This window comes from Zophobas morio, unplaced genomic scaffold (assembly GCF_036711695.1).
Source record: "Zophobas morio isolate AGI-343-1 ecotype UQ-CSIRO unplaced genomic scaffold, CSIRO_AGI_Zmor_V1 ptg000002l, whole genome shotgun sequence".
NCBI lineage: Eukaryota > Metazoa > Arthropoda > Insecta > Coleoptera > Tenebrionidae > Zophobas > Zophobas morio.
Window position 1 is genome coordinate 27,140,209 of NW_026972107.1, and position 15,233 is coordinate 27,155,441.

The following is a 15,233-nucleotide window of genomic DNA, read 5'->3' on the forward strand; positions in this document are numbered from 1 at the left end:
GGATCCTTCTTGAGTTTTTACCCTACACGTCATTTTTGGAAGAAAATTCAAAACTATATTTTACAATTTACGAGACTTGCCATCTGATAATGGAAATATTAAAAAAATACAACACCGATTGAGTTAACATCTTTATTTGTTCCTCACTTGTAAACATCAATTTATCAACTCAATTTAGTCCACGTGAAAATGTCTCTTAACTAGCTAGCCAATAAAATTTTTATACTTGTGCTTTGTATATTTTATACTATTATAATTTGAAATGAGTGCCAAAGTTTTTATATAACGATTTAATTATTTTTAATATTAACATTAACAGAAATCATGTCTTATTACTATCGTTTACATTAAATATCATGGTGCAGTTATTATTTGCATGTATATTCTCTGTAGAAGTGGATGGTGTGGATTTTTTAAGTGAGAACAATTTTTTTGACAACTTGATCTTGTTATCAACGGAGTCATCCACGTACCTCTCTGCAATTGTTGTTGATTTCCATCCCCCTGCACGCTTCAAAGTTAAAATATCACCTCCCGCTTCAACAACCATCGTTGCTCCAGTTCGTCTAAATGAGTGAACTGTATGTATCCTAGGTATTCAGAAATTTTCTTAGGTACAATGACAACAGTATGTTGACCTGCATTCCAGTACGTCAAAAACAACTGCAGGCCCTTAATTTTCTGAAGCCGTAGAGTCGCATATTTTCGATAAATATATCGCAAGGTTTAAAACTACACCCATCATCCGTTATTGTAAACCACCTAGTTCTTAAATTTTTGGTTTCGCGTAAGGTGACAGTAATATATTTGTCCCAATCTTCCACGTCAATTCAAGTGAGAGAGAAGCTCATCACACTGGCAACAACCAAATATACCAGAAATGGTGATAACTTTGCAAGCAAGCACTTCTCGTCAGGAGCTTCAAGTATAAATTTTCCACTTGCTCCTTCGTCAGAGTTTTAGCTTTCTTAGCAACATAACGTCTACTTCGTCTTTTCAAAAACGCAACCACTTTGTGGAATCTGGAAATGACGAATAAAAACCTGAACTAAAAAAAATAGAAAGAAAAAATTGATCGAAAGTTGTTTTGACAAAGCTTCCCTAGCTCCTGAAGTAGAATCAAACATATACAGCATTGTATTCCCAAAATTTTCTGGGAAAATGAAGTGAGCCCTTCCCGAATTACTCAATAAAAACAAATCTAAAAAATTAGTCGAAAGTTGTCTCGACAAAACTTCCCTCGCTCCTGAAACATATCCAGCATTTTCGAAAAATTATAAAATTTGATTTTGCGGATTTTACATTTTTTAAGAACCCCTATAAGTTGAAATAAACATAATGTAAATATGTAATACGTCAATCACCATTTTTGCAAGAACACATATTTCAACTTAGGTTGGTGGTGCAGTAATACTAATATTAACGTATTATATCCCCCCCCCCAATTTTGGAAAAAAATCGAGCGAGCCATTCTTGATTTAATCAATAAAATAAATTAATTTATTCATGCAAATCACAAGTATAGACTCATCATATTTTGTACAATTTAGATAGTATTTTTTCGGCGAAATTATGACATGACGTTATCACATTTGTTTTGGGGGGAGGGGGGGGGGGGGTAAAGAGATGTATTTGATTAAAAATATGAATGCGAATCCAATAATTTCAAAAGTGTGCGGTATACTTTATTGAACGATAAAAAAAAAGCAAAATAAAAATGAAAAACAATACTGTAAACAAAACTGTCGTGGCAGCTTTTTGTACAGGTGGCTGCCTGGCTGCAAGTAATAAATTAGTGGAACGCCCGGAAGTGGCCAATTTTGCAATTTGCATGATCTCGAGATCATATGTGTCAACGAACGGTCGGTCGAAAACTAAAACGTATTTTTATAATAACCAAATTAAAAACAAAAAAATATATTTTTCGTTACATTTAGGCCAGAAGGGGTCCCTTAACTTCGGGGGCCTGATGGTCCAGCATCACAAGCATATCCGTCTAAACCGTCTCTGCACAAGTACGGACATTGTAAAATATATTTATAGCATATTAATCAACGGGAATAGTGCTATCTGAGCAATATGCGTAGTGTGTAAAATGCTGATATTTATACATCGGAAGAATGTCACGTTGTTTGATTTGAATGAGTTCATCGCCTCAAAAAAGATGACTAACATTAATTATAAGCCTCAATTGAACAAAATATTCTGAATGTTATTATTATAATTCTTACCTTATCATTATTTTATTGTTATAAATTAAAAACTGTGTAACAATATTTTGGAATATAACTTTGAAACTGCACAATCGAAAGCTCTGAAATCTTGTAAATATTTTAAGCTTATCGTAATCATGGTAAATCGTTAATCAAAATTTATTCGTTCACCGCGTCCCCAAAAATCGATGACGTCATCTCAAAATTTTGCCGAATAAATCCTATCCAAAATGTACGCAGTATGATGAGTCTATACTTGTGATTTATCACTGCATTAAAAGTTTTTAAATTTCTTATACAGGGTGACTCATAAAAATTAATGAATCCTCACTCCGTTTTTCCGAAAATTAGGGAATATAATCCTGTTAACATTAGTATTACACTGCAACTATCTTGTCTTTGCAAAAACGTTGTTGATTGCATCACAAAATTTTGTAAAGAAAAAAACTCATTTGAAACATACGCGTACCGCGCTTCTTTATAATAGACAATAGTGAAACAACATTCCGTAGACCGTACAGCACGTAAACGTAGAAAAAACTGTTATATCTATGGAAACATAGAAAATGCAGTGTCCCGATTGGCAGATAATACATTGTACGGAGCGGAATTTCGCTAATTGTCTGTTTACTTTAACGTTACGTACATATCTTTATTTTAACTTATAAAGGTTCTCACAAAAAAATAAAATTGGCATAATTGAATTTAATCATTTTTCGAAAAAGCTCGATTTGTGTTCGCGTATTTCAGGGGGGAGGGAAATTCTGTCGAAATAACCTTCGACCAATTTTTTTTATCATTATTATATAAAGACGTGCGTATTCTTCACATGGGGTGTCTTATTCTTAATTTGACCAATAAAAAATTTGCGATGACGTCATCAACATAGATAAAAGGAAAGTAGTGAAAGCGTTATACCGATGCAAAAAAAAGAGCCAAATTTCAGACCTTGTCGAGACTAAAACGTTATTATACCTTGCAAATTTTTTTGCGAAAATTTGCACGATTAGCGTAAAAACTGAAAGTGGATTCGTACACTACAAGTACATGAGCATATTTTTCTGTAACATTCAAATCATTTTAGAGTACCATTACCAGTTGGTGTGATTAGCCAAATTTTGGTTAGCATTTAACCGTCTACATGATATTTCTAATATACATACAAAGTTTGACAACAATCGCTCGAGCAGTTTCGGAGATTACGTGTCTAATAAAAATGGATACAGACACCAGACAGACATACAGACGAAAACTGGAGGCTGCTTCTTTCGTACTGTAGTGGTCATGAAACGTCGAGAAAACATAAAAGTGGCCAATAGTCCGATGGAGTCGATTACAGTACTTCGTCGCCTACGCTCAGGAAGTAAGAATAAACCTGCGAACGTAAATGTTTTCTCTAACTTCCAAACAACTCTTAATCATTGACCACTTCGACCATAAAGAATTCGGGATGAATTGGTCGGACAAATTATTGATATAGGCTAATACAACGTCTTCCGTGACACCAATCGCGTTCTTTTCCTGTTGCCATTTTTTGAACTCAGCGTACTCGTGCTCGTATCTTGCTGAAGATTTTTCGGGTAGCAAATATGCGGCTACATTTGCTGCTACATCAATAATATCTTGTAGTACATTCATTCTTATAAAGCGAAAATGATAATCGAGAACGATCTACAAATGCAATACGTCTAAAGCTTATATGATTTTTTTCAAATATCGGAATTTCTAGAATTTTTAATAGTTTATAATATTGATTTACAAGTGGGGAACAAATAAAATTTACAACAATGTACGCAAGGTAACAGGTTTTACTGGCGGACGGAAGGATATGACTAGCGAATCACAAGCGGGTCACCTTCTGGAGCCAGTAAAAACCCTTTTACCATGCTAGTAATGTTAAACACTATAAATTTTGACAGTTTGTAATTTAATAACGTCAAATTCAGATCAGAAATGTTTAAAACAGAACTCATTTTATTAAATCAAATGGAATAAATAAAAATAACAATGAAAAATTATAATCATATCAATGTAAGTAAATATATCTGAATACCTATGTACTAAATAACAAAAAAAAATACAATTTTAGAACCTTTCTGCTGACTGCTTTGTGGTGCAACAATTTTGTCTTGGCCAAATCTGTGGTTTCAAGACACATGTTATCCAAAACAGGCTTCACAGTAAGTTATTGTTACAACAAATTTACAAACTGTTCACAAGCTCTTTTAAATTTTAAAAGTGGAAAAATTTCAATGCAATGTCCGATATTTGTTTCACAACCCCCATAAAACGAGAATTCGAATAAGTTGGTCCTCCACGATCTTATAAAAAAATTAATTTTAAGAGGGGTTCAGGAAGTTAAAATGATAATAGCGGAAAAAAACATCACAGTGAAATTTGTAATCTAATTTCTTCATAATGTACCCTGCTAAAAAGGCGACAAAAGCGGAATAAATATCTGCACGTGGTACAATCTTCTTAGGCAAATTAAGAATTTTGATTCTTAACTCCATTAGTGAAATGAAATCGTCAGTATCAGTTCGACTGTTTAGACTTTGAACAAAGAAATGACTGACATAATTTATACTTGATGCAATGTTTGATGACTTTGATGCTTTCACTAGTCCACATCATAAAATTTGGCGCATAGCATATTCTTCTGCACGGGAGTCTGTGGCATCGTTAAAACCGCCTCTCAGTCTTACCTGTGAAAAAGTTGCTTCCACAGCATCAGAGCTGAATGAACGAGTCAAAACATAATAGCAACCTGCTTGACTCAGAAGAAATTGTATGTACATGCATATGCTCTCTGCGGTTAATTTCAACCCATGGGTTGTTTCTTAAGATAAGCGTGTCATCCGTGTAGTCACCAAGATGCGTTGAATACCATCAATGTAATTTGGAAACGTCACACGTAACCACTCTAAGCGTTCGTCTGAAACCTCGACATATGGGCCGATACTACTGTCAAAGGAACGACGTAACGGATGTAATAAATCCTATTAAAAATATTATGTACATACTTGAAAGAAATAATACATGTGTTTCATAAACATTGTAGTTGCATCAACTCTTTTAAAACGACAATTCTCACTTTCCTTTATACAGGGTGACTGCGAAATAAGTGCAAATATTTTAACCACGGCATCCCCCACCCTAGTAGAGCCGAAATATAGAAAAAACAAATTAAAAATCGAATGGGGCAAAACCCCCATGAACCACCCTCGATACGAAGGCACTGAGCCACCTTGTAAACAGAGTTGGAAAAACGTTCGAATAAAAACGACCTAAACACTTTCAGTTTCAATTAAAAGTAAAACCGACTTTTTGCTGCTTATCATTCGTTCATTCATTTACTCATTCATCGTTAAAGGTCAATGTGAAAGTTTTTTGGTAATTTTGGTTCTGACGGATGTTTGGTCCTTGTCACAACGATTTTACATTGTTTATTGGAACAGAAATAAGAGCAAATTAGAATGCTACTACCTTTTTACAAGAAATGTTAAAAATGTTGTCCTTGATTAGCAATGCAGGCGTCAGAGCATCGCAAGAGGTTTGTTGATAGGTAAAAAAGCACCGGAGTAGCGGCTGCCACTTTCACTTGTTGAAGCTCTTCGATAATTTCTGGACACTGTTGATTTCCACAAACGAATTGTTTCATCCAACCAATACACGTTTCTCGAAAACCGTCTCTTGAAATCGTACTTGTTGACGACTATGTGGAGTTCCATCGGACAAAAAGTGAGTTACACAACGTGGACAATCAGCGAGCTCCAAACCGTGCACTTTGTCAACATGGTATGGATGTGACCGTGTTATTTTAATGTTGGATGCACTACAAGCTGCGAAAATCCAATTTCTTCTTTCTGTCCCATCACGACCACGATCGTGAGTTTGAGGTTGAAGGTACCATGATCCCGGAGATGCTGTACCACCATATCGACACACTCTGCATTGGAAAACTGGACCATACACCGATTTCAACGACCGCTCGATAATGACTGGCCCTTTTCGTGTTTTTCACGTTGCGATTAAAAAAGTGCCTGATAAAGATACTTTTTTGGTTCTTACTCCGAGTCCCCTACCCATTCATTGCAGTAATTATGTAGGTCACGAAACATTACCAGCGGCGCGTATAACAATTTACATTTAATTTCAAATAATTTTTTCTAAACACTGCTACCACTTAGGACCGTGAATTTTTGCCAGTGACATAATCATATTGTGAGCTATTCCCCATTTTTTTTTGCATGTATTTCGCAGTCACCTTGTATAATGAGTAATGACATTCATTTTCTCAAAATTACTAGGGAAAAGGTGTTTTCTTGTCAAAAACCTTATTGGTTTAACAGATAAATTTTTTTGTATGTCATAATTCTTTTTAAGTATGATGATGAAATTACACCCTCACTACAACGCATGTCGTGGTCCAAAAATAGAGTTCATGCATTTTTCACTGCGTGACAAAAATCAAAACTTAAAAAAGTGGTATGTGATTTAAAATAGAATGGTGAATGTAGTTTTTCATTTGTCCTCCAGATAATTTTTTAAAGAGAGCAACGTTTAACGAAATAACGAAAAACTGTCATTCAAAATTCTTAATACTGTTACGAATTAAAGACATACGCCGCCCCGCTACGACGCTTATGTGTTTTCTGGTATGTGCGGCGATGACGGGTGACTCATCGTCGGTGACGACGGCCAGACGGCGTTCGCTAAAGAAAAACTTGGAAGCGGAAGTAGCGATGGGTACTCCAGAACAAGCCTAGAAGCGGTGACGGCGACCTTTCAAGAAGAGCCGCGTGGCTGTTTAAAGGGGACCCATCATCGGGAGCAGTCAGTGAAGTTTAGGCAGTGGGAGAAGTAGAGTCTACTCAAATCCATTCCAGTCGAGTCGGAGTTATTCTGTACAAAATCGTGTAGTTTCGTATTACTGCGAAATAAAATTTGTTGAGTTTTACAAACGGCGATTTTAAATTACAATACAATTAACCCACATTCTATCAGTAGATTTAAGATTTGCATTGTTAATGAATACAAATTTTCGGTCGAGAGAGAAGCGCGGAAAAATAATCGCGTCTCCGGTTGTAATCTGTGTTCGGTCTATAATGATTGTCTTTACTACCGTGGTGTATAATATACTATTAACAAAAAGTAATAAATAATATACCTACATGTGAAAAATACTAAAAAATTACAGGTTGCGAAGGTCAACTAACTACAGGTTAAAGGTGATATAAAGTGTTAATTTTCGATATCTGTATGGTTGAGCGATCTAAGATTTATTTTTAAATTTTAGTGTGTAAAAAATTCTAACTCTAATAAAAAGTGAGCTTATCAAGAGAAAAGTCTTTACAGGGGTGGCGGAATGATTTTTTTTATAATTTGTTTTTAGCCGCAAGTCATTTAATGACTACAGTGTATAATTTGGAAAAAAAACTCGCAATATGTTTTATCCATTGCCGCAGTATAAAATGCAAAATGTCCCTGTAGCATCATTAAATCACCAAAAATCACATCTTTGAAAACGTGAAAATGGTAGAAAATTAAAACAGGATCTACCACTTCACAAGAATGTGCAAAGTTCACACAAACTTCGCAGGAGTGGCGGTGTAAGGATTTTCGTATTAAGTATCCATAAACAACGTAAACAGTATCGTTCTTTCAAGGTGGGTTTTCGGTAGTGGGAAAATATGTTTCGAAAGTTTGTTCAAACCAACAACCTGGCAAATTCTTCATTTCAAGTAAAATAGTGTCTCGCAGTTGGTTCCTAGACTTGTACCGAAGTAATCTGTGGTAAACAGTTTCCGAAACGCTCTTTGGAGTTGTATTGGTGTGGGATTTATTATATAATTCCCAAAATGACTCCTCATGGAGCCAAAAACATTTTGCCAAACAATCCTGATTTAGTTGCAGCAACCTTTTAGTGAAAATTGTAAAGAAATTGTATTCTGTGAAAACTATTAAAAGTAATAAGCAAGATGATTAATTCATTATGTTGTTGTTTATTTTTCTGGGAGTGACTTAAAAATCTTAAGAGTGAATAAAAAATTTCGCAATTCACTTGTGAATAATAATTTATTTCTCAGACTTGGTATGGATTTAATAAACGCATTTTAAAACGTTCAAAACTGAATAAAAAGGTTTACTAATAATTTACAAAAAAGAAAAAAATCGGCAATGTCACTAGTATCGTCCATTTTTATTTCTGTCCACAATTATTAGTATTATACGAATGCTAGGAAATATTTGAATATTCGTATTCCCAGGGTTATTACACCCGTTCCACAAATGTTGCCTCAATTTTGTTACTGCTAGAGGTGGGACGGGTAGTAACTATTCGTTACAAAGTATTCGGTACACGATGAGACCCGAACTACCGAGTATCGAAGTTGAAAAGTAATCGTTACTATTCGTCAATGATTACTGATCATTTCGTGATTTCGAGTATGCATTCTGGATTCAAATACTAAGGAATCAAGAACCGATTGCCGAAATACCGAGAACTACCGACCTCCTAAACCTATAAATCAAATACCCTGTAATCTAGAATCTAGCAACACTGCTGCCATCTTCTTGCCGTTTTTGAAGTACAGTACAGACAACAACCTGCTACAACGGCGATTTTCATTTTTAAAGCGTTATATTTTTGAACGAGTCTTGTTTTATTATTGTTTTCAATATCTGCTTTGATATTTCAGAAGGTATTGTATACAACTACACAATCCGTATCTATCTTAGATCTATGATCTTAAGTAACATAACCTATAATATTTTAGTAATGGATAGTTCAGTGTCTGTCGATGGTTACTTTGTTGATTTAATTGACGACAAGTGGCGTTCCGATAAATTACCACAAGACGACATCACTGTACCAACTTACGAATTGGCTGATCCTGAAGCCGACTCTGGTGACATTCATTTAACTCTTAAAGAGCAGGAACAAAAATGGACTGATATCGCCCTTAGTGCATTAAGTGAACATCAATAATGAGATTGCCAAACTGGGGTCAGCATTGTTCACATAATGACTGTAAGCAGTTAGATTTTTTTACCTCTACAATGTAAATGTGGGAAACTGTTTTATTCGATATGTTTAAATATACATGCTGACGCCTGTGATAGTTGCATCACTTTACAGACAGAACCACAAAAAAATCAGTAATGTTTGATACCTCTCTTATAGAAATGCTGTGTCAAAAATTGCACACACATTTTTGTATGAGACGTTACCGCATCACACAGTGTCATAATGAAAATGTAGAAACTATTGCCCAAGAGAAAGAAAAAATAGCGGCCCCGATTAGATAATTTAATGAAGCTAAGCTAAGGTGGATAAGCAAGTAGAACAGAATTTGTTGGACACAAAAAAAAGGCGAAAAAAAAATTTAACTAATAAAAGGACAGATTATGGAAATTAAAAATAAAGCTAAAGGTCTTAATACAATATCTACTATACGATAGATTGTGTTTCAGTGTTAGTTATCTTCACAATCAACAAGATGTTCCGTTATTTGTGTCAAAACTGGAGTATATGCCATTGCCAATGAATTAAAGTTACAAAATGACAATAATAAAAGCTCTTGTAAGAAATTAAGGTTATTTAAAAAAGAAAGTGGTCTGTCAGAGCAAATCTTGCAGAAATCCTTAATGAACCTATTACTGAGGGTGTAATTAATAATTATAGATAGAGAAAATTTATCGTTATAGAATATGTACCTAAATGACAATTGTCAACTTCTGTCAAGTAATGATTAAATACATATTATGTTGAAACATACTTTGGGCCTTCTTTATCTTGTACTGCAACTCCCAGTGTTGATAGGATACAGTAGTAGATCCAAAAAACATGGATTCTTGTCTTGAGGGTAGTGATAGTGTGAGTTTTTGCGCTGAAATTGGTGCTCGTTCCTATGCTACTTGCTCAACTATTACAGCTGTGTCCAGTCTTTTGAATTCAATATTGTATCAAAACTAACAGAAAATATTCATGCAGAATTTATCTAAGGCCTAAGACAGGAATAAAAAAAAATTCATTAAAAAAAATGAAATTTATACCATGTAAAGAACTTAAAAATTCCTGTGCTAACTGTCAAGATACCACATACAGTACTTTTTCGGTCCATAGCTGAAAATATTTAAATTAAATTACTTGCCTAGTAAGTCATTTTCAGTAATAAAGTTAACTAACATCTGATAAACTAGCCCTAAATGAAACAGAAAAAAATCTTTCCAACGTCCACGGATCATAATCTGCTACCACTGCTGAGAATTGCCGAACACTACCTTTTTCGTCGTTAAGACTTCTCGTACCTGCTATTATTGAAGTTAAATTTTATTAATACCGGAAACCACTAATTGCACTCACGCTTCTTCCCCTAACTCCGGATTTTAAAGCTCTGTCATCAAACCTTACTGACCCCTGTAAATTTAGATCCTATATAAGACTTTGTGTCTCTAACTGACTGGACTGGAGAACTGGAAACACTTTCATATGATGATATCTTATGGGCTGTCGACGATGTAACAGATTCTTTAATATTCGTTTCTGGATTAATTTCAGTTGTCCCCAATGTAACAGTTTTTGCATCTATCTTAAAAACTGTAGATTGTTTAGATGATGCAGGCACTTCTGCGCTTTGTTCCGCAGGGGAGCCTGTGGATGGCCTAGGAGATGAGACTCCATTTTCAGCGTGTACTTTCGAGTTCCTTTGCTCCGCATTTGTTTCCTAAGTATTCAAAACGCCATCGAAATTTTTGGTAGCAGACATTGTAAATCGCATGCAAAAAAACCTAAATCAATAATTCGCGATATTGAATTCGAAAAAAAAATGACATCTCCTGTTATGACGACGGGTGGTATCCAAGTATAACTTATTCGCGGTCGTCATGTTATAGTGGGAAAATGGCTGACTCCCTTCAAAACTGTATGAGATTTCAAAATACAGCTAAAAAACATCTAACTTCCACAGGAAAATCTCATCGTTTCATTCCAAGTATACCCCAAGAGTTTGATTGCGTAATTTATAATTGTCATTACAACGTATATTCCAATAATTAAATTTAGATATTTTTCAGAGAGTTAAAACACATATTAAACCTGAATCTCTACAGAAGGATCTAACTATTAAAGATGAAGAGTTTAAAACGGTGTATTTTGAGGAGTATCCCAGAAAAATCATTGTGCCTGAACAGGGGTACAGACCACCGCAGTACGATTACCTACAATATTTACGAAATGTGGAAGAGCAGGTATTCATCTACATATAATAGATGCGATAATAATTACGGAGGAGTTTTTAAACATACATATATGTGTACATTTTTTGGTAACAATCCTAGAACAGGTGTTGTTACGATTTGTACGCTGCTGTTTTCATTTGCCGTGTTTTTGTGGAGTTTAAAGAGTTTTCTTCATGAATATTGTAACTAGATGCTGAGCCATTCTGGATACCATTAAATCACGATTCTCAAACATTAGGTGGAAAAACGAGTGTTTTTTTTACTTCCCGAGCGTAAGCAAAGGAAGTATTGTAATCCAGTCCATCGACCGACTCTCTACTTTTACATTTTCTCAACCTTTCATTACCCTAGAGTACGAAGAAATAGTTCTCCCGTTTTCGTCGGTCTGTCTATCTGTTTGTCTGTTTCTATAATTTGTTGAAGTTTGAGCGACAGTCACGCAATGGAAAAGGGAAAATTGACTTCTATGTTTAGAGTTGCATACACCATTCGAAGGTGATTATTTTGAAAAATATATCTTCGAAATAGACCTTTTGTCCCTAGTTGCATTCAACTTCAGTCAAGAAAATTTTAAAGCGCTGACTGTGGTTGTTGTCTGGGTTGTTGTCTCAGCAAATCACACACCAGATTATCAAAATTGCTTCTAAATTACACTTTTAATGAACTGTGTGATTTTTGTTTCAGTTACTCGTTAATCCCCCAGCTCCAATAGCATTCCAACTTTCAGAAATGAAAGATTCGTTTAGAATGAATTATCGGACACCTAAATTCGACGAATGTAAAGCACCCTGTGAACTGGCCAGATGTTATGTAAGATTATTTTATTTTGCGTTGACTATTAGCATTTTTTAATTTAATTTTGCTAGTTTATAAGACTTACTAAAGCTGCTTTACTTCTTCGTTTTTTAATAGATTACTAAACTAGGTGTTGAACAACAACCTGCTATTCCACCCCATGGTAAAGGTTTTTGGAAATGGACAGATCCATATTTAACAGTCTCCAAGTCTACACATATACCTTTCCCCCTAGTCAACGACAAGTTAAATGAAAAAATTATCACCCTCTATAACGTAATATTATATACTCTACGATTTTGTTAAGTCCCTCTGATTTATTTATTATTTTTTTTAGGAATCTGAATTTGATTTACCTCCTCCTTCTGGAAATAAAACGATGTTTGACAAGTGTACATTTAAAAATATGTTGCCGGTTAGACTACTTGCGAGATCTGTGAAACGTGTACCTCATTTGTAAGTATGATTGTCGATCGAGATTACTGTTTTGCCTTTTGTTAAAGAGGTAAACATATAAAAGTAATTTTTTCACTAGCAGCCACGACGCATGCAAATGTCGACTCATTTAGAGGTAGCAAATTCAACTTTTGCGACCACCGGTTCAAAAAGAAAAATTGAGGTTATGTACGCAATGTTTGATGTGATTATTTCTTAAAAAATGAACAAATGTGTGCTAGAAACATTACTTGAGTATACCCATGGTAGTTGGTAGACGGTAGAAGATAAAATGATTAACTCAGCGACAAGTATAAACGGTTTTCTTTGTGTTGAAGATTTAGATCAAGTTTGATTAAAAATCAAAACAAAATCATGTTGCGTCAAAAAATTGAACGTTTATTTTTTCAGTTTATTGTCTTATGGTTTCTACTAGTGAAAAAAATAGTATATTAACCACGGTTGCAAAGCCCCTCCTAGACCTCGCGCTTCAGAGCCCTCGACGCTGCGCGTCTCGGGTTCTAATTTGCGCTCGGTCTAGAATGCTTGGCTCTGCAACCTTGGCTAATAATATAATATTTACATTCCTGAAATACATCTAAAATAAAATCATTAACTGAGTACAGATGGAAACGTAGGATTTACTTTTTCATTCTTTCTTATGAAACGCCGAGAAGCTATGAAATTAGCTATTCATCAAATGAACCCGACTATTACGATACTTTCGCAGCTTATTCCTTTCGAGAAATAAAAATTAGGCCATGAAATTTATTAAAAAAAAAATTATGTTGGCATTACAACTATTTCACTGATTTAACTGCTAAACGGAACAAGGAAAAGGTTGGTGTTTTTTTAACATTAAATTTCAAAGGTTGCTAGACGACTTTGCTATTTAACCATTTGGTATTAAGCGAGGAATCAGTTTATATTACCTACTTAAAAAAATCGCAGACAGTATTGTTGCATTTATAAGAAAATATATATTATTGATTTAAAGCCTCTAATGTAGAAGATGAAATGAGATAAACTGTACAATTACATGAACATTAATAGCAGGGGCGGTAGGATCGGCCACGCCGTACCAGTCATTTTAAAATACTTAGTAAGCGTTGAAATTAGAAAATAAAAATAGAAATATAAGTTTGAATGTACGTTTAGTATAGAACATATATATTAAAAAATATATTTTATATTATAGGTACAAAATAAAGCATTTGTTGCTAATTTTAACCGCTAATAGACACGCTTTGCCGGCGAGATTTCGGCTAGCCGTATCCAGGAATGCATAATGCTCTATGTTACGACCTAGTAGCAGCTTACGGTTTCATTGTTCGCTTTGTCTACTACACTGTTTACGAGCGGAACGTATGTTGCGCCAGGTCCGGCGAGATCCTCCTTCGCCGTATCCAGAAATGCGAATTTAGTTTTTAAAACGATTTTTAAGATAGGTAACAAAATTACACAACAATAACGGCTTCGATGTTCTCCAGTGCTTACTATTTTTTTTATAATAATTGTTGATTTAATACATCTTCCTGTGTATGAGTAATAAACGAAAAAAAAAAACCATTAAATTATCTAAAATTTTATTGTTCGTACATAACTTTGCTAAAATATAAATGCGTTTTTTCTGGATTTTTAGCATCTAAGCGTTTTCAGATATTTCAGAAATGAATTTAATGCTTTAAATCATTTTAATTTTAATTCGATAATTATTCAATTAATTTATTTGACAATTTGCCATATACATTTAAAAAAAAATGTAAATGAAAATAGTTAACAGTTGGTACTTTTATTATTACTTTTTTTATATTTTTTAACTGCATGTCATTATTTAATTATTATTATTTAATTGTGGATGTCCGGTCGACGCGGAACCCAGTAAGAATATTTTTTTCGGTGGTTTTCAATTAATGATAAGGCAGAATAAGTAGAACTAAGGATTAATAGTGTTTGGAATCAAACTGACATTGTCAATTTCCTATAAAAAAATTATTTTAACAAGTCGAGGTCGAAACATTCGAGATGTTTCTGTACATCCTGGCACGTAAAATGTCAGTGGTTAACGAGTAGCGGCCATACATTACAAAAATATATAACACAAAAGTGAAGACTCAAAATATTTGGCCGACCTGAAATTTGGACCCACCAGCCGCCACTGATTAATAGTATAAAATGATGGAGGCTAAAATATCAAATAAAGAAACGTTGATCATTGTTAAGCAAACTATTAAAGTTATTTTTTACAGTGGTATGCATTCGGAATATCAGGATCATTACGTGAAACAAACATTTTCATATTTACATCCATATTTGGAAGATCGCTGCACTGAATTTGAAGATTCGCTGCCTGAAGCAAATCGATGGCAAAATTTATCACCACCGGGAATGTATTGCACCGAATATTGTAATATTGGAGGTCCCTCTGTTAGATGCACAGTGGATATAGAAAGAATCAAGAAAAAAGCACGTGTTGATTCTGAAAACTGTTGTCGCATCTAATGCTCTAATTTTCAGCAAATAAAGAATTCTATTTCTAAATAATGA

The 15,233-nt window shown here is 34.4% G+C and overlaps 1 protein-coding gene and 1 long non-coding RNA gene across 4 annotated transcripts; one reads left to right on the top strand and one right to left on the bottom strand.

Annotated features, from left to right (window-relative positions):
• The first annotated feature begins 9,156 nt into the window (after positions 1-9,156).
• On the top strand, positions 9,157-15,230 carry LOC135132252 (uncharacterized). Of its 2 annotated transcripts, none has more exons than XM_064060289.1 (6): positions 9,157-9,246; positions 11,292-11,465; positions 12,141-12,266; positions 12,369-12,527; positions 12,589-12,707; positions 14,936-15,230. In XM_064060289.1, exons 1-6 carry the CDS (start codon positions 9,241-9,243, stop codon positions 15,186-15,188), a joined length of 837 nt encoding a protein of 278 aa, XP_063916359.1. In that variant the 5' UTR covers positions 9,157-9,240; the 3' UTR covers positions 15,189-15,230. The 2 variants fall into 2 exon arrangements, with proteins under 2 accessions (XP_063916359.1, XP_063916351.1); XM_064060281.1 differs by lacking the exon at positions 9,157-9,246 and adding an exon at positions 10,999-11,232.
• Positions 10,001-10,865, bottom strand: LOC135132266 (uncharacterized). 2 transcript variants are annotated; one of them, XR_010280992.1, is made up of 4 exons: positions 10,582-10,865; positions 10,405-10,526; positions 10,272-10,341; positions 10,001-10,223 (listed from the first exon to the last, which is right to left on the bottom strand). It is a non-coding gene; the product is annotated as an uncharacterized LOC135132266 (long non-coding RNA). The 2 variants fall into 2 exon arrangements; XR_010280991.1 differs by having other exon boundaries at positions 10,405-10,529.
• Positions 15,231-15,233: the final 3 nt, after the last annotated feature.

Excerpts from the sequence above, each read along its gene's own strand:
- LOC135132252 (XM_064060281.1), top strand. The coding sequence starts at position 11,119 with ATGGCTGACTCCCTTCAAAACTGTATGAGATTTCAAAATACAGCTAAA. Across the intron at positions 11,466-12,140 it reads TACGAAATGTGGAAGAGCAG|TTACTCGTTAATCCCCCAGC; the intron begins GTATTCATCTAC and ends TTTTTGTTTCAG. Across the intron at positions 12,267-12,368 it reads GTGAACTGGCCAGATGTTAT|ATTACTAAACTAGGTGTTGA; the intron begins GTAAGATTATTT and ends GTTTTTTAATAG.